General features: G+C 31.2%; 1 protein-coding gene across 1 annotated transcript; it reads left to right on the forward strand.

Annotated features, from left to right (window-relative positions):
* Window positions 1-242: 242 nt before the first annotated feature.
* mof (males absent on the first) lies at window positions 243-25,349 on the forward strand. The gene is made up of 8 exons (XM_075359363.1): window positions 243-477; window positions 1,435-1,546; window positions 5,027-5,171; window positions 10,998-11,216; window positions 14,360-14,590; window positions 15,402-15,646; window positions 23,198-23,423; window positions 24,920-25,349. The coding sequence occupies exons 1-7, from the start codon at window positions 285-287 to the stop codon at window positions 23,418-23,420; spliced, it is 1,368 nt and encodes a 455-aa protein (XP_075215478.1). The 5' UTR covers window positions 243-284; the 3' UTR covers window positions 23,421-23,423; window positions 24,920-25,349.
* The last annotated feature ends 1,319 nt before the right edge of the window (window positions 25,350-26,668 follow it).

Here is a 26,668-nt window from a genome sequence, read left to right on the forward strand (position 1 = left end):
AAAACAGTAAATATATTTATTTAAATACCATATAATTAGTTTATATAATCAACTAATCAATATATATTGTCAAGAAATTAAAAATTATTATTTAAAGTTCAAGGGAGAGGAAATCAACGTGTCCAATAAAAAAAAACCAAATGAGGATGAGAAAACGAGAATGACTCATTAAATGAATTATAAATTGACAAGTAAAATACTAATTTTGAATTTTTGTCCGAGGTCACTTTGCAGTGGTTTACGGTTGTTGATGTTGCGCAACTGTAGTAATCCAGTTGTATAATATGGCCGATGGGGAGAAGGTTAATTCATCTAAAGACAGCAATTCTACAATGAAAACAGAAAAGTCAGAAAAACGGAATGAGTATTCAAATAATGAAAAAGGAGCTGGAGATAATGAAGATGCTGAATCGTTAGAAGAACATCCATTGGATATTGGGGAACATTATCTCGTGAGAAGATCTGACGATACATGGCGTAAGTTCGTAGTTTCATTGTGCTTGTGTTGCGAGAAGGCGCGTGTGCGTGTGAGCCGGTATATTTACTCATTGCTAAATTATACTATTAAATTAAACGTTTCCTGAAGAATTTAATCGCGTGCTGGGCTGTAGTAGCTGTTATACCACAATTTTAATTGGAGGAGAGTTTTATTTTTATTAATGTCACTGCTGGGATACGTTATAAATTAGACGGGAGGTTGTTATCGTTATCTTGTAACTATCGTTGATTTATGCGATGTCGAAGTAATCCATTAGTGGATTATGAATGGAAAGCCGGCATACCAGAACAGCAATTCAAAATAATGTACTTTTTTTTGTATGTGACTAATGTCTACATTATGTATTTAAAATTTTTAGTTCTGGAGTATCTATTTGAATGAAGTTAAGACGAATTTGGTTAGGTTACGTGAATTCCGGTTATTAGATGTATGCAGTAAATTTATGCTTTTGGTATTGGAAACGTATTAAGGTCTGTTTTTACATTTATTACAAATTTGAGTGCTGTTCTATCACCTGATTAGAGTCAATTTTAAGATTTCATGTTTATTGTTTTTCTTTTTGAGTGGGTGTTAATAACTACATTTTCAAAGATTATTGTTCTATGTTGTTTGCTTTAACCATGTGTGAACTGTTCTTCATGCTATTAAAGAATATGATCAATTATTGTTTATATATGTCTTTGTTGAGTGCATTTCTTTTTTTATAGCTTGCTTATAAATTTCACTTTTTAAAAGAACTGATTGCCTTAAATTTCAATGTAATAATACATTTGTTCTATCACTGTTAAGTCTAATTTACTTTTATCTCAAAATTTTGAAAGTGAAAAACCTATATGTATATAGTTTGTTAATTACTGTATACAATATTTCTGTAATCTATATAATTTACTTCTTTATTTTCAAAATTGTCACTTACAAGATTTTCTTATTTATAGATCCCGCAGAAATAATCCAGACTAGATTCAATGAAACTGAAGGTCATTATGAATATTATGTTCATTATGAAGGATTTAATAGACGTTTGGATGAATGGGTGCCAAGAGAAAGGTAACAGTGTTATTTATGTTTCTTATGCATTTATTTTTATCGCACTTATTAGAGATTACATTTGTGGTTGATGTGGTCTGCTTTATTTATTACTGAAATATTTCAGTTTCTAGAATATGCGCTGTTATTTTGAATATTATACATTGGGAAGTTTCATTTTTATTTTATTTTGAATTAGGGTCTGTAGACTCGTTTATGTTATTTACCATTAACTGCAATATTGTAATAAGTTATTTAAATGTTGCATTAATTTCAATTATCTATAGTCATTAACATTTTTTGTTTATATCATTCTTGAAGTTATTTGTTTAATATCCCAGTTGATGCTATCAAAATCCCCCATTCTGTTATAGGTACTTTTTAATTTATATTTATCTACTAGTTGCAAAATATTTTATCTATGAAGAAAATTTAAGATGGATAAATTATGAATAGATCCTCATTTATCCATAAGTGTTAAGGAAGTTGCTTTCAGTCTTCTAACCTGTCTATTGCAGCACATATACTCCACTATTCTACATCGATCATATCTTTAAGAGTCTCCTCTTGAGCTTTATCCCAAGTCAATCTTAGTTGATTTGAGGTCTAAAACCATTCCTGTATATTTTGTAAATTTAATTTCTTTCATGTGGATGAGGGATATAATTGTTTGCCTCTTTTTGAACTGGATTAGTATCTCGATGTTAATGGTTGACATTATTGAAAATAAATTGCTAAATTTTCTATTCTTGTTACTCTGTTAATCCCTTTAATGCTCAATTATTTTCTCTAGTACATATTACTTCATTCTTTATCTTAAAAAGATTTAATGGTCATTACATCATTTTTATCCTGTCCTTTAAGTTAGTAAAAGAGCAGGAGGATATTATTATTGTCCCTACTACAAGATTTCATGAATTTTCTGAATAATTATTTACCCAAATCTCATATGTTATGAGCTTCACGTATTTTTCATCCCAGATGGATCAACAACCTTTTTTTTCTTGCTATTCTGTAATCTCATTCTGTCAAATTGTCCCTTTTTTCTTCTTTCTTGCTTACTTCTTTCACAATAATTTACTTAAACAATCAATACAATATTTGCAATCAGACAGTATTTGCAACAGTCATCTAAGATATCCATTTGAGGGACACTGTTCCTTTGATTTAATTGCTAAACCTCTTTCTGAATGGTTTTTTAGAAATTCAGGAAAGCTTGATGTTTAACTTTATAAAATTTAGGCTTCCTTGCTGTCTGTGTTTTGAATTCACAAGTCATAGCCATAAGATGGGCAGTACTTGCAGGCTATTTTGATGGATCTCCTCAAAGTAATCCTCCCCTGACTGAACACATAGACTCCAACGATGATTCCACTTTTGGAAGCATTCCTGAAAATTTTCTTTCTCAAGAGTGTTAAGAACTCTCCATATTTTCTTGGACGTCTTCAATTGAGAAATCAATTTTCTTTCAGCAAAAATTTAGGAATCAAAAGTTGGCAGGGGCTAAAGCAGGGGAATAGGGGGATTGTGAAAGCATAAGAATTTGGCCAAAAATTCTACAATTGAGAATGCACGATGAGCCAGTGCAATGTTATGGTGTAGAACCTAATTCTTGTGCAACCAGAGTGCAGGGCTTTTCTTGGCACATTTTTGCGTAAATACTGACCAACACTTTTATAATATTCCTGGTTGACTGTCTGCCTTTTGGGGCAAATTAATGTTGCATGATACCTGTAGAATCGAAGAAAACCACCAACATTGTCTTCACATTTGACTGACTTTGTCGTGCTTTTTTTTGGTTGTGGTGAACTTGGGACCCTTCCACTGCAATGATTGTATCCTTGTTTTTGGGTCTTACCTATAAACTCATAATACGTTGCTTGTAATTACCTTATTTAACAAATCTGGGTCAGTTTCAGCCTGATTAATCAGTTCTTGGGACATTCATGTCGGTGTGGACAACAATTGTGGAATAATTTTGTGGACATCAACACAAATTCAAATCTTTATTTAAAATTGACTGAACTGTGTAAAAACTTACTTCAGTTCATCAGCATCTTTCTAATTGTAAGTGTACAATTAAGGTCAGAGCGCACTTAATCACAGACCTTACAATGTTTTCATTGGTCTTTGAAGTAGAAGGCCAGACCAACCGTCTTTGAACTATTGAACCGGACAAAAACATTGACAGTTCAGACATTTATCCCCTAAAGCTATGTTTAAGAGTTCATAAGTCTCCAAAGATGATCTAAACAAAATTTGAACAAGCTCATTTTGTTTTTCATCCATTTTGTGAAATCAATAATCCATCAAGAACCGTAAACATGTCTTCACTCACCAGGATGCTACTCTCTACTGAATAAAGATATCGTAGTGATAATTTCAGGTCGTTTCAAGGATCAAGCTTCCCCTTCCACACCCGCTGGCAATCCTATCCCCTCCTATTGAGCAGTGGCAGCACCTACCTTAAAACTTTCCAAACACACCTCGTATTTTTAACAGTGTTTTAGATGTTATTCAACTTTTAAAACCATACCATCTTTGGGTCTGTATGACATACAAACATAAGCTAAGATTCTTTACCGTCATCATTGTGTAAATTGATAATTATGGTACTTGCTAAGACATGTATTTATTATTGATTTTTATTTATTAAGAATTCATTGTTTGAGTGGGCAATTGAATGAGGGAGGAGCAAGTCAGTTTTTTCCTTTTTTGATATCTGGTCGGTCCTACAATCCTATTATGATACAATGGTTGTACAATCCAACCTCCATCTTCTTTATAGTAAGAGCCAGACTGACTGAAATCTATTCAGGAAAGACATAGGTTAGATTATTACAACAGGAATTGCTATTATTATTTTATTACAATTCTACTGATAAAATGCCATTACTATGTTTTATTTTCACACTCTTTCGGTTGTCTAGAATAATGTAAGAATTGCTGTTCTACAGTCAATTCTTTCCATTTATTTATCCCTCTCCTTTCCAAGTTCAAAAAATTACTTATCTGTATTTTTTTACTCTTATATCAGTTGTTTAAGTTTCCAGCTAGTGAATTTGGACTAGTGCGATATCCCATACTTTGATTGTGGGTTTGATTCGAAGAGACCTGTCTATAGTGATTGTAATACTCGTAAATATTGAATCAGTATGACTGAAAGTAAAATAGGTATTTGTTTTATTCCTGTTTGCTGCAGTCTGTTTATTTCTTTATCATATTTATATGTTGTATTGTATTTGATATTAGAAGTACAGATATATCAGCCCTTTTAGTCATTTAAAAGCAGGAAAAACTAGGAGTTATTGTATAGATCGTGTGGTCAAACCATCACCACAGTTTTCAATTAGTTACCTGAGGTAGCATCAGTTGACATTAGCTCAGATAATTAAGATTCTACTATGCATTAAATTGAATTATTTTTATCTTTTAAAGTTTTTGTGTGTTTTAACATTTACGTTGACTCTAGTAAATCCTAAAATATAATTTTTTATTCAGGATAATGAGCTCAAGATTTGATTTATCTGATCAACAGCAATGGAAAACAAGTGATAGAAATTCTGTTGACTTATTAGACCAGTCCGATAGAAAGATAACTAGAAATCAAAAAAGGCGTCATGATGAAATCAACCATATACAAAAGGTATGGAAAATAGTTATGCAAGTTTGAATTAATTTGTCATTGATTTTGTTATTTTTTGTTTAAAAGAGAATAGAGATATTTTATTTTTAATAGATCTTGCATTATGTTTGCATCTATTTATGTAGTAGATATTCTTAAAGTTTAAAGATTTCAAATAAATTTCATTATGTTTGCATAAAAATGTTCATTTTTGTTAATGTAGATTTAGTAATTTATTATGCTTATAATTCTTTTGTCAACCTGTGGTGATAACAAAATAAGCCACCTTACTATTCCTCCTGTGCAACACTTTTGTCATATCTCCGTTATCTAAATTCAGGTTTTACATACAGTGCAATTAACAGTCTCCAAGGTGTAAGCATACAGATTACATGTGTACAGGATTGAAACTCCCAGGACTCTGTTAAAAAGATAAGGTTCTGCCAGTGGTTTATCAACCAGGTGGAAAGTAATGGATCGGGCATATTTGATAATGTGTTTTTTAGCGATGAGGTATTTTCACCTTGGTGGTTATATCAAAGTCAGAATAACAGATGTTGGTCAGCACACATCTCATAACAGAATCCAAACATCTTACACGAATCGCCATTGCACTCGCAGAAGGTAGGGGTTTGGGTGCGATTTCTTGATGATGAAATGTGGGCCCAATCTTTTTTTTTTTACAGAACATTTGACAGTCCAGCATACCAGGATATAATTATGCAATTTGTAGCTCTTCTCCAGCCTGATGACCACTATTGCTACCTGGTACAAGACAGGGCAGTTGCCATACATCCAAAAATGCCATGGAATTTTTTGAGAAATGTTTGGTTGATCACCTGATCTCAAAAGGTCTGTGGCTCCCTCGTTCCCTGGCTTATCGTTACCAGACTTCTTTCTCTGGAGTTTCTTGAAAGGACATGTATATTGACCAAATCCATGTTTGTCTTGCTACAAGACCTGGAGCTAGCCATTTCTCAGAGGTGAATTCCATTAGCCTTGATGTCCTACAAAAGATGTCAAAAAATATGGTGTGAAGGATTTGGATCTGCCTCCAGGAAAATGGTGGACATTTTCAACACTTTTTACAAGACATTACCGGTTGTGCATAACTACATTACACGAATCAAATCAAATGTGTGTATCTTTGTATTATAGTCCATAGTGTATAATATCAAGATGTGGACAATAAAATGATAGCTAGCACTGTATAAACTTCTATATTGATAGTGTCTTCATTCAAAGTAGTCCCCAAAGATGCAACACACTTATACCAGTGTTTCTTCTGAAGTTAAAACATTTATGAAAAGCATTTTTTGTATACCCTTAAATTCACTTAGTTTTTTTTTCTTTCGTCTATTGTTATAAATCATTGTCCTTCAAATGTTCTTTTAAACTATGGAATGGGAACAAAAAGTTGGAATTTGAGTGTGTGGCATCATTATGGTGTTATTTTTCATTAAATAATCATGAAGTAGTAAAAAGTATGAGCTTGGTTGTTTTCTTCAGATTGTCTTACTGAAACTGTGTAAAATTGTAAGCATTACTGTTTGTTGGTCATACAACCTTATAAGAATTCATAATGGACAATGTCATTATAATTGAAAAAAAAAAGTTTCTTAACATTCAATCGCCACATTTTTGGGCTTGTTTCTTTAGGATTATTGCACCTTCATTTCATTATCATAACTGAATACTCTTTTTTCTATTTACTGTATTTTCTCACACGTTTGCATAATTTTGATTCATTAGCAGTTTGAGCTAACAGTTGTTCTGCAATGTTGCTTTTGGTAAAAATTCAACAATTTTGGAACAAACTTTGGTGCCACTCATTTCATACCCTAAATGTCACTCACAATTATTTTACATAAGCCATAAGAGATTCCCCATCTCTTCAACAATTTCTTTTAATAGTGATTAAATGATTCTTGATCACAGTGTCCTTTATTTTAGCAATATATTTATCAGTTGATATATTAAAAAGTTCAAACCTTTTGTTACTTTCATGGCCATTTTGTGAAACCTTTTGTATTAACATAACAACATTGCCAAAATCCTTCTTTAAGATATTCTTTGTATCACCGCACTTTAGTTCATTTATAATACAAATCCTTTGTTTCATCATTTTCAAACAAAATAAATATCCTCATTATAAAATAAAACCTAATTACTCAGCTGCCATATTTGAACTCAACACAGATGAAAATATTAATATTTATTATAGACTATGCTGCCATTGTGTAGGAGAAAGACAAATTCAGTTGTAAACCAACATACAGAATTAAAAAATTCTTGTTTTTATCACATATTGTGCGCGCGCTTGCATGTGTGTGTGTACAGGATGATTCAGGAGGAAAAGAAAATAATTTGGGAACTGTATCTAGAGCTTGAAATTAGAAAAAAATTCATACAAACATATGTCTGAAAACACTTTGTTATCTAATGAAAGATTTTGACAAATTTCAGTTTCAGTTTTCCTGGTAAAATGAGGTCATACTGAAATTTTTAAGGCATTATATAAGGTGTAAACTTGATGGTTTCTTTTGTTATTTAACATGAAAAATTAAATAAAACTGATTCCAGAACTGTTTTCATAATACCCAGTGTGAAACAGAAACATTTAATGACAATAAACATGTTTTTTTTTAGGTTTAAACTACAATTAAGTGACTAATAAATGCATAAGTTTTATTATCAAAACTCATAAAGAATTTAATTCTGAGAAAATTGATACAATAAAGTCTATGAAAGTTCAACAAAAAAACAATTTTTATTATTAAAAATAATATTTTTAGTACAATAAATTAAAATTTTTGAAAAATTAAGTTGGCAACAACACTAACTGTATGCTTCAAAATTTGTAAACTACCCATTGTTGTCATAAAATTGTAGTTACATGTTAATAAACATTAGGGATTTTAATTGTTTTTGACAACCAAGTTACGTAGTCTTTTTATGTTTGTTGAATTCTAAACTGTTCCCACATTTTTGCAGTTGAATCTGAATCTAAAAGAATAAAATTTCTTTTTGAATTCTTTGTTTTGAAAAATGCCGCGTCTTCACTCGTGTAGAAGAATATTCTTGTGTATGACTTGCGATGGAAGTGCTCCAGCTGCGGTGGAAGAATATCATTATATAGGTATCCTGGACAATTAGTTCCAAACCATAAAGTATTTTGTAGAATTTTTAATAATCTTCAGAATGGTACCCTTTCCAGCACGCATGTTTCATCTGAACATCAACCATTACAAGGTGATGAAAGGGTAAACATTTTTCAGGTGATGGAGCTTAGTGTTGAAGAATGAACATGTGAAGAATTTCTACACGATTCAACATTCTACAAGTACAGTTTGGAGGATATTACATGCTCACAAACTGCATCCTTATCTTGTTCAGAAAGTTCCAACACATCCAGCTTGGTGACCATGCCAGACGACTGCAGTTTTGTCATTGGATTAGTAGTAACCACTATCCCCTTCATATTATTTTCAGATGACTGCAGTTTTATCATTGGGTTAACAATTACCATTTAATTCCCTTCATATTATTTTCAGATGACTGCAGTTTTATCATTGGGTTAACAATTACCATTTAATTCCCTTCATATTATTTTCAGATGACTGCAGTTTTATCATTGGGTTAACAATTACCATTTAATTCCCTTAATATTATTTTCAGATAAAGCTATTTCATTCAGATTCAGAATCTTGCTTTAAAAAATGTAATAATAATAATTGTTATTATTAATTATTTTTATTACTATATAAAGCTAAGAAAATAAATTACTAATTTATAATAAAACAAAGTAATTTAATTATTGTTGTTTACAGATGAACTGCTAACTGTTGTGTTTTATTGTCATGTTATACTTTCTTGTGGGAGGGTACTATGATAGGTGGTCGTAGGGGAAATCAGATATTCAAATCTGACAGTATAATTGATTAATTCAATCGAAAAAACTTAAACCCTCGAGTGTGATCTTAATTTAATAAACCGAACTGTACGTACCAAGTAGTCGCACTGTATCGCAGAAAACCATAAATTAATATTTTTGGTTTATCAGTAAACAAATTCATTACAGAAGTAATGTATTGACAAATTTCATGTAATTAACTGTAAATATGCTCTAAAAATTTTCTAGTAAAGATTCATGCACATAAAATGAACTTTCACTATTTATAAGATTCACTTTAACCACATATGCACAAATAATTTGGAGGGTGTGAATGTCTTGTCACTTATACAGTTTGTTAAATTATTTGCTTTCAATCTTTTTATCATTGAAGTTGTTTAGGAGTGGACCAAGGTTGATTGCTTGGATAGGGTGACCAGGAATCCTAGTAAAGGCAATTATTTTTACATGGATTTGAATAATAGACTGTAGATACCATTTCAATTAACCACACATCTACATTTCATTTACATTCATACAAATCATCCTCATTCATCCTTTGAAGTAATACTTCTGGTGGTACCTTATGGAGGCTAAACAGAAAAAAAGAGAGGGTAACAAGGAAGCTTTCATGGTATAAGTAAAAATATATCTTAATTCCGTTGCAAATGTTATAATTAACATCAGTTTAAATTTCCTTATCAAATCAAACTCTTGTCTGTTCTACTACTCTGTTCTATTAATAATTTATTAATTATAAATAGAGCTGCAAATGATGAACATTTATCTATTGATGATGAGTAGGTAAGTTTGAAACTGCACAATGTAAGAATACATGTAATAACATAGTATAAATTATGGAATCATAATTCACAGCACTGAAAGAAACTGACAAATCAGTTTACATTGAATATTATAATTTGTCATATTGCAGCCAATCACAAGAATGGGTTTTTTTTACCGTTATGAAGGCACAAAATAGTTTCTATTCACCATCCAAAAATTCATTGACCAATCGCAGTGCCACCATATATGGTGTTGTTAACACCATATCTCAACCGATTGCAAGACCTTGAGTTTTATTAGTCGTAAGGGCTTTTGTAGGACTGTTTGTGTGTGTACATGTACATGTGAAACCATATATAAGACATAAAGTGAGTTTTGACCATCCACTATTTGAAATTATCTTGATCATTATTGCATTAAAACCACCCACCACATTAAAGCATTCACATTTTTTGTGAGGATAAATAAAATTTTAGTACACTCTTTAATTCACTAATTATATACCTGTTACAATTTCTTTTATCTAGAATTTATTTAATGTAATATATGAAAGAGTGTAAGAATATGGATTTGGTACTTAGAATCAGGGAGAAGATGAAGATACACTATATTGTAGATTATAATTAATGTTATAGCTTGGTGATATTTGTTTGTGGGTTACTGTTCGTTAAAGTAAAAGCAACTATGTAGGTGGGTTTTGGCATTTCCACCTTCTCATTAGCTTTTAGCTCTAGGGAATATTTGCATATTAATGTTTAGAAAGTGTAATGTACATTTTACAAGTTATCACTAACAACGGTGTAAGAAGTGTAAATTTGACCAGTAAAATCGCTCGCAACTTAAATTGAAGCCGATTTGCTATAACTTTAACAATTAGTGAAATTCATTGAGAGTGAAAAATGGCATAAATTTCATGTTAATAATGTGTATTATATTGGCAAACAATTTAGACATTAAAAGAGAAAATTTTAAAAAATTAGTTCAGTGTTTGAAAAAAGTAATTATTTACTTAAGAAAAAAATTAATATTGTATTGATTTATTTATATTTAATAAGCCATTATAATGTGATGTATAAATTTGAAAATTATTTAATTCAGTCATCACAATGCTAGGCTGCACAAAGTGTAATATAACTCTATTATACAGGAGTGTGTGTTTATTTCCACAGACCTATGCTGAAATGGACCCTACTACAGCAGCATTAGAGAAGGAACATGAAGCTATAACTAAAGTTAAATACATTGACAGAATTCAGATTGGTAGATTTGAAATCGACACATGGTACTTTAGTCCATATCCTGATGAATACGGAAAACAGCCAAAACTGTGGATATGTGAATATTGCCTGAGATATATGCGACTCGAAAAAACTTATAGGTATCACATGGTCTGTAAAAATTACTTATTTATTCTTGAGTTTTTATGTAATGTGTACTATTCTTTTTTTTATTATCCTTAAGATTATTTTTTTCTTTTTGTGTATTATAATTAAAACAGGAAGCATGTATTAAATAAATATTGTTATTACTATACTTATGTTATTGAGTATTTATTACTAATAAATAATTTAACAAACTGAAGTAATTCAAACAGAATAAATGAAATAATCAACACTTTAAAAGATAACTTGTCTGATATTGATAAAATAAATAAGTGCTTAGAAATAGATCACTTCCTGACTAGTTTTAAAGTTACCTGTGCAATTCCATTATTTAAAGCTGTTGATCGAAAAATTCTTGAAAATAATTGTCTTATTATAATATAAAGTTATTTATATATATAACCATAACCATTTATGATTTCCTAAAACATATGGTGAAGTATATAATTTTATATTATAAAGTTATTACTTTTATGTAACCATTTATGGTATAATAGATTACCTAATCATATTATGGTTTTGGTATGTAAACAAACCAGTTTGGTTTTCAGAAGGAGAAAAGTATTGAGCTTGTAAAAACTGTAACATTTAACTTTAAATAAGGTAATAAAACTCTAGCAATGCTTTTATACCTGGCTAAAGCTTTTGATTCTGTTCCTCATATAAAACTTCTAAAAAAGTTAGAAAATATAAATTTTCATGACAAATAATAAATGGTTTATTAAAACAAGATGTAGTCGTCAGTAGTAGTATTAATTATTTTGCTGATAATATTCCTTAAATATTTATTAGCTCTTCCTGGAAAAATGTAACACATTTGGCCAACCTAGAACTCTTAATTGTCAAATCATAGCTTCAGCAGCTCAATCTCATGCTAAACAATAAAAAAATGTATATATGACAATTTGTCCCACAAATAATAGACAATCATTCACTATTAGCAACCATCATAACAGTATTAAAATCCACTCGCTAAACTCCACATACATGCCTAACATAATATCAGTGGATAGCAATGGTAGCAGCACAGATGTCAGCTGGAGTAAAGTACATGTACACGCTTGCACAAGCGTCACTCCCACTGTGCAGTTCTCCCACCATAGTGGCACTACGGCCCCACCGCTCTCAGGTTCAAATAAAAGAGCGTGCACGAGAATGAATTTTTAATTCATTATCGACCACCACCTGGAGAAGACCAAGAAGAAGAAGAAGAAGATGGAGGAAGACAAGAAGTGTCCTGGCTGCCTCATCGTGGAACCTTCCAGCAGATGTCAACATCCCCGCTGGAGCAGAAGGTTCGGCCAGCTTGCCGAGGGAGTTGCTGGACGCGGACACTACCTTCCCGCTCCAGCTCATCAAGCTTCAATTGCTTTGGCTGGAGGACTCAGCAGCATTAGCCAGCCCAGTGTGGAATTGCTCAGGGAGAACTGCCTCTGCCACGCCAGTAAAAGACGACCAACCTGACACTCTGGGGACCAACACTGACATGCTGAAGTGGGGACCTAATTTGCTGCTGATGGGAAGCCTGGTTTGATTTCAATGGACGAGTCGCAACTCCCTGACTTCAGCCGAGTCGACTTTGCCAGAGACCAGCTTCCGGACCCAACAGCTCTTCTCAGAGCTAATGCCAGAAACAGCACTTTTCAGGATGGTCACAAAGTTAGAAAAAATTATAACGAGCCATCAAAGCTAATCGAAGACAACAGCAGCCCTTCTCAGGACTACCACAAGGTTATAGTGCCATTTGTCGTCGAAGCCATTCGATGACAAGGTCTAATCAGACCAGCAAATTATGTGGGACTTGCTCTTGTCTCTCAGTAGAAAGAGTAAATAAAATGAAGTACTTAATCATTCTTAAGGATCCACACTTAAAACAGAACGTTCATATTAATAATGAAAGTCGCAATTTAAAATATACTATTCATAAATTTTACAAAATAAGTAACTCAATGACTAAGATGTATTCAGCCTATGCGCAAATCTGTATTAATTAGAGGACGGGGCAGAGCATTAGACACCTTTTTAAAAATAAATAAAATCCAAAAACATTAAGAGCCATATTCATTAAGGACAAGACATTAACCAAGTAGTAAACTTGATGAATTTAGTTTTGACCGTGAGGTTAAAAAAAATTTAATACTATACTGTGTGATTGGAAAGTTTTAAGACTGAGCTCGTAATTTCAAAATGGCAGCACTTACAGGCTATTGTGACAGATCTTTAAAGTAGTCTCTTTTGACTGAACATTGATTCCAATGGTGTTACCACTTTTGGAAGCATTCCTGGAAATTTTCTTTATTAGAGTGTTAAGAACCCTCTGTATTTGCCTGGATGTCTTAAATTGAGTCAAATCAGTTTCCATTCAGCAAAAACTTCAATTTAGGAATCAGGTATAAGTCGGCAGGAGCTAAATCAGGGGATGGGGGTTGCAGAAGCACAGAAATTTGGCCAAAAATTATGTGGTTGAGAATGGAGGATGAGCAGGTATGTCGTCATGGTGGAGGACTCACTTCTTGTCTCACCAGAATGCAGGTTTTTCTTCCACACATTTTCACACAAACACTGAAAAATACCTTTATTGTATTCCTGGCTGACTGTCAGCCTCATAGGAGCAAATTTGTGATGCATGATATCCATAGAATCAAAGAAACCCACCAACTGGCCGGGCAGTTACTGCTCGGTGGGTTAATATTTACGTTATTGTATGTAATATATTTGAAAAGTAAAAAACATTTTAAAAAAGAACATGAAAGTATATTGTTGACTACCTTGCAGTCATTAGGCAGTGATGTGCTTCCCTTTGAAGCATTGTTTATATTGCTAACACAGCAACAGCTAATATTGCAATATTACTAACACAGCAATATTATTTTTAGTCGAGGGTAAACTTTCCATCATCAAATACAGTCGAAATTTTGTTACCTTGTTTTAAATTTCACTAACTTTATTCAGTTTCATTGTAGAGTTAAATTCGATTCAAAATGAATGATTTATTTTACAGGATTAGTTTGGAATTTTTGGCAGGAAAAGCAATATTCAACCAGTTTGTACTGTAACTGTTTGTCATTAAAAGTACTTAGAATAAGACAAGTTGAAACTTCTTGCCGGACTAAAATAAAGTTGTTTTTTTTTTTTATTTAATTTTTCAGAGTGAATGTACATGGAGACAACCCCCAGGAAAAGAAATTTACAGAAAAGGGAGTCTATCGATATGGGAAGCTGATGGTAGTCATCATAAACTCTATTGTCAGAATCTTTGTTTATTGGCTAAACTTTTTTTAGATCATAAAACTCTCTATTTTGATGTCGAACCATTTTTGTTTTACATTCTCTGTGAAGTCGATAAACACGGTTCACATCTAGTCGGATACTTTTCTAAGGTACTTTGTTTATAATCTGAATTCTTTTATATATATTTGCTGTATTTCATTTACTACAGGTTAATGCTTTGTTACAGTTGTTTCTCTCATTTTTTGTTAGATGGAAAATGAATTTTGTAGTGTATGAAAAATCGCTGACCCTAGCTACTGTTCAAACCCAAAACCTTCCTTTACTTAAAGATTATTAAAGAGATGTTGCATTCTGGTAGTTTCTTAAACCAGATATTATCATAGATTCAATTTATTTCAAATGTTGCCCAAAATATTGCAGTGATTTCTGATATCAAGTCTGTTTCTTATTTCTTTGTATGCGAATAATATCCTAACGTGAATAATATTTAAATAATATAAGTTTGCTCAGTAAAATGTACTCGGCAAAAAATTTGAAATATTTATCCATCTCAAGAGTAAGCATAATGAGAGAGTCTACTGTAACCAGGCCCAAAACAGAAATGAGCTGTATAACATTTGCATGGAAGTTAAAATCACCTTTTATCTTTAGTTATGTGTTATGTGACTGCAAATTACAAATTTGAGTGTTAACTTGACACTGAGTAATAGCGCTTATAATTACTTAACACATAGTTAAAAGGTTTACTGTAAATATTTAGCTGAATGTTATTTGCTAAGCATAATTGTTGTTGCTAGTTGTATAATGTTTAATCTCTTATATCTGATGGGAAGTTTTCTTCAAACATAACAAATGATTGCCACTTATCTGAAGTAATACTAATCAAACTGTTTATAAATAATATTGCAATAAATAAAGAATATAAAAAACGTAATGTGATCTGTTTATTCTTTATTTCAGGAAAAAGAATCTCCTGATGGTAACAATGTCGCTTGTATACTGACATTGCCACCTTATCAACGTCAAGGGTATGGTAAACTGTTGATAGCATTCAGCTATGAACTTAGTAAAATTGAAGGTGCTGTTGGCAGTCCCGAGAAACCGTTATCAGATCTTGGAAAATTAAGTTACCGCTCTTATTGGTCGTGGGTATTATTAGAAATTCTTAGAGATCACAGAGGGACTATTTCTATTAAGGATCTTAGGTGAGTTTATTTTTTGTCAAAATACAGACTGTAATTTTTCTTTATGCTGATTTCAAGTGAGAAAAATTGACTGTCTTCAGAAATTTACAAATCAAATCGCTTGAAAAAAGTAATAAATAAATCTAATACCAAATTTATAATCCACTACAAGAAACCAAAATATATCCAAAAAATTTTTAAATCTTTCTTAAACCTTTTAAGACGTCATTACTATTTTAAAAGATTATCAGAAGTAGGTTTTCCTTTATTTAAGAAGAATAAAATAAAATATTATTTAATCATTATTTTTAACATACTGTTGCGTGGTTATGTAATGTTAGTTTTCTTATTTCTTCTAGGAATCTTGAGACGTTTAATTTGTGAGGAAACTTTTGAGCCTTTATAGTTAACTATATAGATATATATAGATAGTTAACTAAATCGCTATCATAGTAGGTGGGCTTATGTGGGTAAATCAGGCTAAGGAATTTTCAAAAAAAGGAGAGTTGTTGAGGGCAGTCAAATAATTGTTATTTAATATGGTGGTCATTTTATTTTATTTTGAAAATAAAAAAAGGGATTTCATTTGTTTTCCTCCCTGTTAATGTAATAAATGCTTATGCAGAAAATCAAATAGTCCCCTAAACAGATTTTCAGGTAGGGATTATTGAAGCCTGGTGAAAGTCACCAGAAGAATGAAAATTAATATTTCATTCTTCTAATTAGTGAAGAATATTTAATATTTAAAAAAAAGCGGTACACTAGGTCATTTAAAATGAGAAATGGATATTAATTGGTAATAGTAATCTGTGAGAAAAGGTTTAAGAAAACTTGTATTTTAGTCGGCTGTTACAACCTAATTAATTTAAAATGTAGAAATAGGTAAGCTGATAAATTACAAGGTAGAAACAATGATATGCTGTTACCAGCACGCAGTAAGATATTTACATTAGTCGAAATAGATTCAAATTTGAAAATTTATAATATTGCTTATCTCTATTAATATCTTCAGCAGAAGGTGAAGAATTAGAAAAGTTGTATACTGAAACAAAGTTTTAATCGTGTATGTAAAAGGTAAATGTATTCGATGTGCGGTTGGAAATTTTTTTTTTAAGAGAAGAAAGAGTTAATAGGTAGCAGAAATACACAAGACTGTGCATAGAAAAAAATTATTTGATTATTAGGGATAAAGAAAAAGATTGATAATTATTTCAAAGAATATTCTGTACTAACAAGAACAGGTGGTGTCGGCTTAACAGAGGTTATTGATGTCCTTTTACAGGAATAGAAGGAAAGTCCCTAATTTAAATTCAGATTGAAGCTTCTAACTTAGCCTTATTTCCAAGTAAATTCCATTAAATATTTTTGATTGATTCAAGTAGCGCTTATTTATATTTCAACAGTCAATAGTGACAGTAGCTGAGCAGTTTCATAAACAGCTGTCAGGTTTATAAAACAGAATCAATTATTAACCTGGTTATATTCAAATAAATAATCAGCAAACATGAAATTCATAGAGATTTTTCCAGATTCTTATAAATATTATGTAATAAAAAATTGTGCCAATGTATATGTAAGAAAAAATTAAAAGTTAAAAAACTAATACAGAGACTAGACTGATAAAGAGATCTTTCAGCCATGAAACTGAAAACTCAACTGCTATAATTGTAGATATACAAGTAAGCTATTTGAACCACTCAGACATTTTGAAATGGTGTTAAACTTGGAATCGGAACCAAGTTGGAAACTGCCATATTTGATTTAAAGTAGAGAACACTGTGTAAAGGGGCATCATAAACTCAGTTGTAAGCTGATCGCCTGACTTTGTAATATCTGAATGTTATAGAGCTGTGAATGATTTAAACAAGAAATTATTAAGTGTCTGAATACTTCTTTCTTTTTCCTGCTTAGCCTCCAGTAATTACCTTTCAGATAATACTTCAGAGGATGAATGAGGATGATGTGTATGAGTGTAAATGAAGTGTAGTGTCTCAGCTCGACCATTCCTGAAATGTGTGGTTAATTGAAACCCAACCACCAAAGAACACCGGTATCCACGATCTAGTATTCAAATCCTTGTAAAAATAACTGACTTTACTAGGACTTGAACACTGGAACTCCAAACTTCCAAATCATCCGATTTGGGAAGATGTATTCACCTCTAGACTAACCCGGTGGGTTAGTGTCTGAATACTGTGTGGATGAAGCAGTACTGATTAAGCTTTATGTATTAGCTTGTAAGATTTATAAGTTGATAAATACCCTAAAATATATTACTCTTATAATATATTAGGTCACGTCAGTCATAGCCTTTTCTGATCATGATCTTGTCTTCTGTTCTTATATCTACTTGATTTTATACAGATGTCAAAGAACGCGTTTATTTTTCTGTTTCCAAAATGTTTATGATTAAATATTTATAGCATTAAAAAATTGATGTTTAAAATTTTAAGAAAATTCAAAATTAAATATAAGAAGAGAAAAGAGTTATTTGTAATCTGTACAAAAAAAAAATCAGGTACAAAAAAGTGTTAACCCATTACCGGTTGTATTTTCACATAAAATAATGCTATCTTGATTAATTTTTATTTTTTTACTTTAATTACTTTAGTTTGACTAATAATGGCCTAGTACACATGTAATAAATGGTAATTTTTCATGCAAAATATATTTTATTATATTTACAAAAACCTAATTACTTAACCTACTTTGAACTGTTAATTAATGATGTTTTCATATTGCCCATAAATATCATTAAATTATATTTTACACTGTAATTGAAGTTATTGTATTTACTACTAAAAATGTTATTGTATCGTGATTGTTTTTAACATTTTTTTTAGTGTATGAAATATTTATGAAACATGCAGTTACTCATGACACAACGTTTATTCTCTATTATTCTCCGCTCTCTGTTGTCCAGCTAGATATACATGGAATGCCCCATGCCCTGACAGAAATCGGGTCAACCGGTATTTCAGTTCCTTGAAGCTACGTCCGATCCAAGTTCTGATGTCAGGGATCAACCTTTGGGGGCCACCTACCTGTAACTGCCGTGTCCCAGTGAACCATCAAGCATTTGCTCATATGAGTCCCTTTTATTTAGGCCTTCAGATACTCTACATCTATGCCCAGCTGTAGCGATGGCAGTCCTGCTATTACCAAAACGACCTTAGTCGATACTGAGCCATATACGGCCACTATTTTCAAAGCTACATGCCACTGTATGCTCTCTAGAAGGCATCTCTTTCACTCAATTGCAAGCACACGGTGCTAAGCTGGCACTCCATTGAGCAACACCAAATTGATAACGTGTCTATAAATACGCCTTTTAGATGTACGGGGACCTACTGTTGTCCCCATAAATACTAAGATCTCTGGCAGTTCTCTCAGCCTTAGTTGCTGTCTCCCTGGCGTACGCCAAAAAGGACCCCTTGTAATCTATCCAAATACCCAGGAACTTGATACTAGTCTGGGATATCACCTGATGATCATGTACAGTAATCGCGAGATCGTTTATCCTCCTCCCCCATTAACAGCATCATTTTGTTCTTTTGTGGTGATAAAGACAATCCTCTCTCTTCAAGCCAGTTGGAGATCTGTGTAATGGAATCGTTGGCCAATTCCATCATCTGATCGATCCTCAGGTGCCCCAAGCATCTGATCCATTTTATCAACACCTTCCCATATAAATGTTGTAATCATTTATAATTGAAGGAATGACATTTTGCCCATTTCTTCTTACCTCGACTGGAAGAACTTCATGCCGGGGTGAAAAACATAGTACTTTCCTTGATTCACTTCAAAATATCACATTTTGTATGTGATACAAACATCACATCACTTCAATAGTATAATTTGACTGGACGTTTCACTCTATGCTATCATTTCATTTTTCTTCAATTTTTGTTTTACAAAATCCTTAGGGAAACCTTTTATGTAACACCTTACTATTCTCACCAGGTCAGTGTCTTTATCTTTCAAAACAATAGCCGACTCTGGACTACAATAGAAATTGTCAGAATGCACACATCCCTTTTGAAACAGGTCATGCGTCAAAGAAAGTTGTATTCCCATAATTTACATTACGGATTAGTTGTGTTTCACTTCCAGTGTATACAAGTAAATTATAAATGAATCCTGACTTTGATTCAGACAAAACATTGGTTTTGATTCCAAAGCTAGCTCGTTTGATTCTTATAAACTGTACGAAACTCAATCGACCTTTCCACAACAAAAGACTTTCATTGATAGCTACACACCCTCTGGTGTGTAAGCAGAAGAAAATTTGTCATTTTTGTATTTTGAGATAAGTTTAATTTTATGTAATCTTTTGTTTTTTGAGGTGGAACATTATTTGTGAAATGTAAAAATGTAGATAAAAACTTCAAACATTTGTGTGCCATAACAGCCGAAAAACCTGGGGTTGCAAATAATGGTTTATGTTAATATTCCAAGTCATTCCATGCAAAATGTAGACTGCAATTAGTAAAATTATTTCATTTCTATTTGCCGGTTCCATCTTAAAATCGTGAAAACAGCTTCAGAACTTTATTTGACAGAAACTTATTTGCATATATGTTTGTTTGGTTTGTAATTATATCAACCAGTTCATCAGATATAAAAAGTTTGAACATACTAAATATGTCATTTGGATCAGGAATAACAACATTTATACCTGATTGTTTAGTAAAGTTGGAGGGCCTATAAAAACAAACAGACTGATGGTAATTTACCTATTTGATATTACTTGTATGTTTGAATAGACATATCTGCATCAGCCTCATTAGCATAATCATCATTATTAGGTAATAACAACGATATGTCTTCACACTATCATCTAAACTATCACTATCGCTATCAGAGTGTAATTGGTTTAAATTGTCAGAATATTCATTTTTTGAAGTAGATGCCATCTCAAATATAAGAAAACAACATACAGAAAGCTAATTATAAAAAAATGCGAAAATTACTGGTAAAGTTTATAAATTAATTTATAAAGCGTGTACACAATATTCAATCGCAAAGCAGCAGCTACAGCTTGAAATAAACATGTAAAAATATTCATAAAATCAAACATGAGCGAGATGTAAACTACATGCCATCAAGCCATTATCAGCTGTTTTACATATGATAAATGCCTTAAAATGTGACGAAAACTCTTTACTAGCGCTGTATACCATTACAGAATAATGATTAACTACATTTTAAAATAATCGCTGGAATATTATGACACATTGAATTAAAATTAGACAAAACTCTGTGACGGAATATTCCAACAAAGACCCTTTTCATGCATATTGGCTACATCAGAATATTCCGTCATAGTCCAGTAAGGGGTTAAAGAGTAAAATTTGAAAAAAGATGAGCTCTACTCAGAAAGGAGTGGAACAAGGATATATAGTCATTCTGTTGCTTTGCAACGTGTGGAAAATTTTGAGATTCATTGACGAATTGTTCTTTTAGCAGAAACCAAAGAATTTCTGAATGTCATTGATTTATTGTTAGGAGAAAAATATACTTAGAAGATAAGTAGGATAAATATAACAGCAAGTAGGATAATGTGAAATTAAGTAATAAAGGTAAGGGGAACCGAGTATATCAGAAGAAGAATTTTATTTAGATAGTAAAGTGTCAAACGATGGACAATGAAATGTATATAACATGACCGGCAAAGAAGATAGTTTTCATGCAAAAAAGTCTGCTAATTGAAATTTAGATATAAGAATTAGGAAGAAATGCTTGAAAATATTTGTGTGGAACATATCATTATGGTGGTGAAACACAAGGCTATAGGAAAAATATAGGTGTTTGAGGATATTAAAAATCAGGTGTAGGTAAAATTTAAAATGGAAAGCTCTTAAGATGAATAGGAGAGAAGAAATTAATGGTGGAATCTTGTAAAGAGATGAAATGATTGATGGGTGATGTATTAATAATATATTGCTTTGGTTTTAAAGTTGTATAAAACATAAAAACTGTAGGGGAAGAGAAAGATTTGAATAATAAAATAGGTGACTGAGCTTTTAGCTTTAATAAATATGTTGAAATTAAAATAGATTAGCATTGAAAAGAATGAAACCGATCGACTTAAAAAAAATTGTATAATTAAAATCTGTTAATGGATGACTAGAATACCAAGTTAGGGAAAAGAGGGAAGGAAGAACAGCAATTGGACTAGGTCGTAGAAAAACGGAAGTGGAAATATGAGCTAGAATTTTAAAATGTGAACTGGTAATTGCCAACACCTTTTTAACATTCTGTGTCTGGCTGAGAACTTTCCAAAGTTTTCAGAATTTTTTTAATTGTGAATTTTTCTATAGTATTCAGTGCTTTACCATTCTTCTCCATGAGCATAATAATGCTCCCAAATTTCATCTTGCATCACAATATTGAAAAGGAAGTCATCTCCCTCGTTCTAATAATGTTTCAGAACTGTTCACATTCCTTTGTTTATCTTTTTTTGTCTTTTTGTACAGAAACCGCTGCGTAGAGATTTTACAGTAGCCCAGTTACAATAATGTGTTTGTTATTTTGATCATGCATATCTGGATGGTGATGCGACGGTCATTTTATAAATTAATTCATCTACCTCCTTTTAATGCTTTGCAACAGTCATAGAAACCAGTTAACCACTGGTTCATCCTCAATATTTGCTTTACCAACTAGTGATGCACAAAATTTTATTTCCCACCTACTCGCAGCATTAGATCCACAGTTTCATCACCATAAACAGCTTTTAGATGATGAATGTCATTAGCATTCACTTTCTGCCCACTATTTTGGACACATTGATATAGGAATACTTGACTCCATATCAATGGCAACTGACAGAAAATGAGAGGGTGTGGGTCAGTAAGTTTTGGTAAGTTAGTAGGAGGGAGATGAAACTATAAAATAGCAGCACATGTCAGTGCGACGTTGTTTTCTTTTCCATCAGTGTTATATTTCAGCCATCCCTTGTAAAATAGAATATTTTAAAAACAAATTATTGATACCAGATTATAAATGTTTACTATTTTCTGTAAGAAGAATATTGAAATTTTTATTTTTTGTTATACAAGTAATTTTGTTAAATCTAGAAGCAGTATAAAAATAAAGTAAAAGACCACTCTAATAAACCCTTGTGTGAGGTGTTGTTTGATTAGTTTAAACAGTTTTCAGTCTTGTTATATCATATGATCTGTTGGGCAAGTACATTTAACTCTCCAGTGCGACTGACTAATATATTTGCCAGTGTTAATTCTAATTCTATCCCTTAAAAATAACACCGGTTGATTTATGAAATTCAGTGATTATACTAAGGATGAAAATAACATGTTATGGTGTTAACAATTTCAACCAAACTATGTCAGGTTACCGAGTAAAGAGGTGTAAATTTTAATATTTTTAGCAAACTTAATGTGTGCTTTTTGATATTTTTACATTAAAGTAATAGATGTTTATAATTAATATCGCACTGAAGTAGTTAATAGATAAAAGCCTTTGGACGTGAAGTTTACCTACGGGGCTAAATTTATGACATCGATCGATCATGTTAAATAAATTAATTCCATTATTATTGTTTTTCAGTGAGATGACAAGCATCGCACAGACAGATATTATATCAACACTGCAATCAATGAATATGGTAAAATATTGGAAAGGCCAAAATGTTATTTGTGTTACACCTAGATTAGTAGATGAACACATTAGATCTTCCCAGTTTAAAAGACCTAGATTAGTTGTAGATACACAGGCTTTGCGATGGAGTGCACCAAAGAAAACCCAGCAAATTAGAACCGGAAAAAAATAATAAGTAAGTATGTCGTTATTTCAATTTTAGTAGACAAAGTTATTTTGTCAAGCGGAACATCCCTGTCATTTCATTAGCAAAGAGTATTTCCATATACCATACAGTTCTGAAGAAAAGCAAAGCTGTTAGAAGGGCCTGTATCTGTTTAATGCAGCTCTTTAATTGAAGAAAGAAAAATTTCTGAAGTGCACTGGTCAATGATTATTTGCTGCACTCTTCTTTTTGGGATATCTTTCCCGAGAATGAATGGTGTCCTCTGTCCTGGTCGCATTCCTCCTCAGGGTAGTCTTCCTTTCTCGCTAACCATTTTCTTCAGTAACTAAATTTGAATGACGGTACAGTTTAAGAATTTGTAGTTTGGCACAGAATACCCTTATATGGAAGATGATGTGAAGTTATTCATTTCTTTAGAACCTGTGAAAATCTTTTAATAATGGTTAATTTATAATCCACGTGCAAAAGAATTAACAAGAGGTTTGAATTAAATAATGTAGATTCCAAACTGCACTTCAAAATGAGATAAATATAATTTTTTTGTAATTTTATAAAAATAATACTTCCATAACTCATGGTAGGTTGTATGCATGGGATGAGTTAGTAAAAACAGCTCATATTTATTTACATTTAACAGTTAGTAGTTAAAAATGGACTACGTAAACAATCAAAATCAAAGTTTTTATTGTAGATAGATGATGGGTAGTGAAGAAAATAAATATTACGTTTGCTATTTTGAATTCCTGAAGAATTAAATTTCAGTTATAAGAATGGAATAGATTAGGCAAATATAAAAGCATGATTAAAAAAAAAAATTTTTAACATTCTTTTCTTAAAACAAAATTGTTTTAATATGTATGAAGTTATTTTCGCAAGACCACAATGAAAAGCATGGAGCACGACCTCAGTTCAATTTTGCACCTTAAGAGATTTACTATATATTGTATATTGAGGCTATCATTTCCATTTTGCATCAAAACCTTTGTCATATTTAAAGAATTTATGTAGATATTGAATATTAAATTGCATCCCAGGCTTTTCATTGTGGTCTTGTGAAAATAGACAACTTAATTTTGTTGAAAACAAAATTATCATCTATTTACAGAAAAGCACATTTAAAAAAAAACATTTTTTTATATCTTATACTTTTTAGTCACAATAAATAAAATTTTTGTGAAACGATACTAGTTTATTACTAAAGTAAATTTATTTATTTTTATGTGCTACTGCGCATATGTACAACTACTCACCCCCAACTATGGCATATGAGTGAGTAATGCTGTGAAACCATTAACCGTGGAACAAAAGTTAAGTTAGAGAAATATGTAAAAAGATAAATTATAATGATATGTGAAGCAAATGAAAAATTGAGAAATCTGGAGGTTTGCTTGATGCAGAGCGTGCTAGACTGAAAACTGCAAACGATAGTAATTATAGATAATTTTTAGTGTACAATTTAAAAAAAGTTATGTATTAAATGGTTTTTTATATTATTTTTTTTCCAGATGACTGAAATTTATCTTTGAGAGATTTTGGTATCATTTTTGATCTCAGTTTTTTTATCAGGATTACTTAAGAGAAAAATTTGTCTCTAAAGTTTAAGTACAATCATAATTGCTTTACGTATCAGCAATTTGAAGACTGTCTGATATTAGTCGCTATAGTGTATATAATGTGTACGGTTAAAAATAAAAGTGTATATAGTAAAAGGGAAAAAATTGACCCTTAAAATGTGCTGTGATTTTTAATATATCTTGATGTAAATTGCGTACTTTTTCAAAGTATCAAAAAGTAATTTAGTATTTATGTTGTAAGATAAAAATTATTATGTTTTAGGTTTTTAATTTTTATGTAATTTTTTCATTCCTTTTTAGTTTTTAGAATTTTCACTACTTTTTTGTAATTTATTTAGAATAAATTATTTTGAATATATAATTGGAATTATTATTTTTGTAGCCTGCTGTTACATAGAAAATTTGTGATTTATGAATCTTTTTAATAGTCGATAGGTTGAGCAGTACACAATACAATATCAGAGTGCAAGAAAAGACAAGCCCTACAGCTTTAAAATATGCTCTTTACAATACTATCGGTATGTTGTACTGCATATAGCTAAATTTATTAGTATTTCTATATCTACTCCACATGAGATAACAAAATTTTTGTAGATCATTATCAGCAATTTCAAAATTTCATTGTATTGAACTTCGCCAAATAGTTCAACCATATTAGTAGAATCACTTGATGTTAGTGATGCTATATAAAACTGTGGAAAAATTAACTATCGATATATTCAAAAATATTCAAATTTTCTTTGTTTACAATAATTAAGTGTTTAACAGTTTGTATTTGGTTAAGTACTTAACTAAAAAAAAATATATTAAGTAAAAAATATAAACTTTAAAATGGTGTATTCTATTTTTTGTTATATCATCCAATCTCTCTTTTCCTACAATTTTTCACATATAGGCATAATATTGCTCTACCCTAATGCCTACTGCTTTTGAGCCGTAAAGTGTTTACAACTTTTAAAAATCATTACGAATATCTCTGTGTTTGTCAGCTTATTTTTATGAAATTTACTGTTAAGGGGAACGACGACTATGTAACTACTATTTATTTTTCTTTTAAAATGGCGACTGCTATTTTCTTTTACAATGTAAGGGAAGTTAAGCAAACCACTAACACGTGGTATAACCCTCCACACACAATTCAGTTTTCTCCCAGAGGCTACATACATATTATATATTTAAGTTCAATGTTTATCTTTGAGTAAGCTACACTCTGTTGTTAACATTTAATCGATATTGTTCTCATTCCTTTCTCAGTATATTATTATTATATACTTAATTTTAAGTTTTATAAAGATTTTTAAAGTTAAAAAACAATAAATAAAAAATTACAAAAAAAAAATGTACTGGTTCCCATTTGCTATATTTTTACTTCCTGTAAAGTGTGGATATCTTTTGTAATATTTTGATATCCAGTTAATACTAACTTTTATGTAGAATTATGTGCTCAATCTAGGATGTGCACTCCATCTTTAACTTTTATTGTAGAGGTAAAAGGTAAATGCTAATAAAAATTAAATTTCTATTTAAATAGTACACTATATTGTCATTCAGGACGGTTTTAACGGTTTGCTTCCTTTATGATAGACAATTTTTTAATAAGATAGAATTTGTGCTAATTAAAATTTTTTTATTTCAACAAAACTATTTTTCAAAACACTGTTTTTTTTTAATTTAAGAATA

Source organism: Lycorma delicatula, chromosome 3, assembly GCF_047948215.1.
Source record: "Lycorma delicatula isolate Av1 chromosome 3, ASM4794821v1, whole genome shotgun sequence".
In the NCBI taxonomy this organism is placed as follows: domain Eukaryota; kingdom Metazoa; phylum Arthropoda; class Insecta; order Hemiptera; family Fulgoridae; genus Lycorma; species Lycorma delicatula.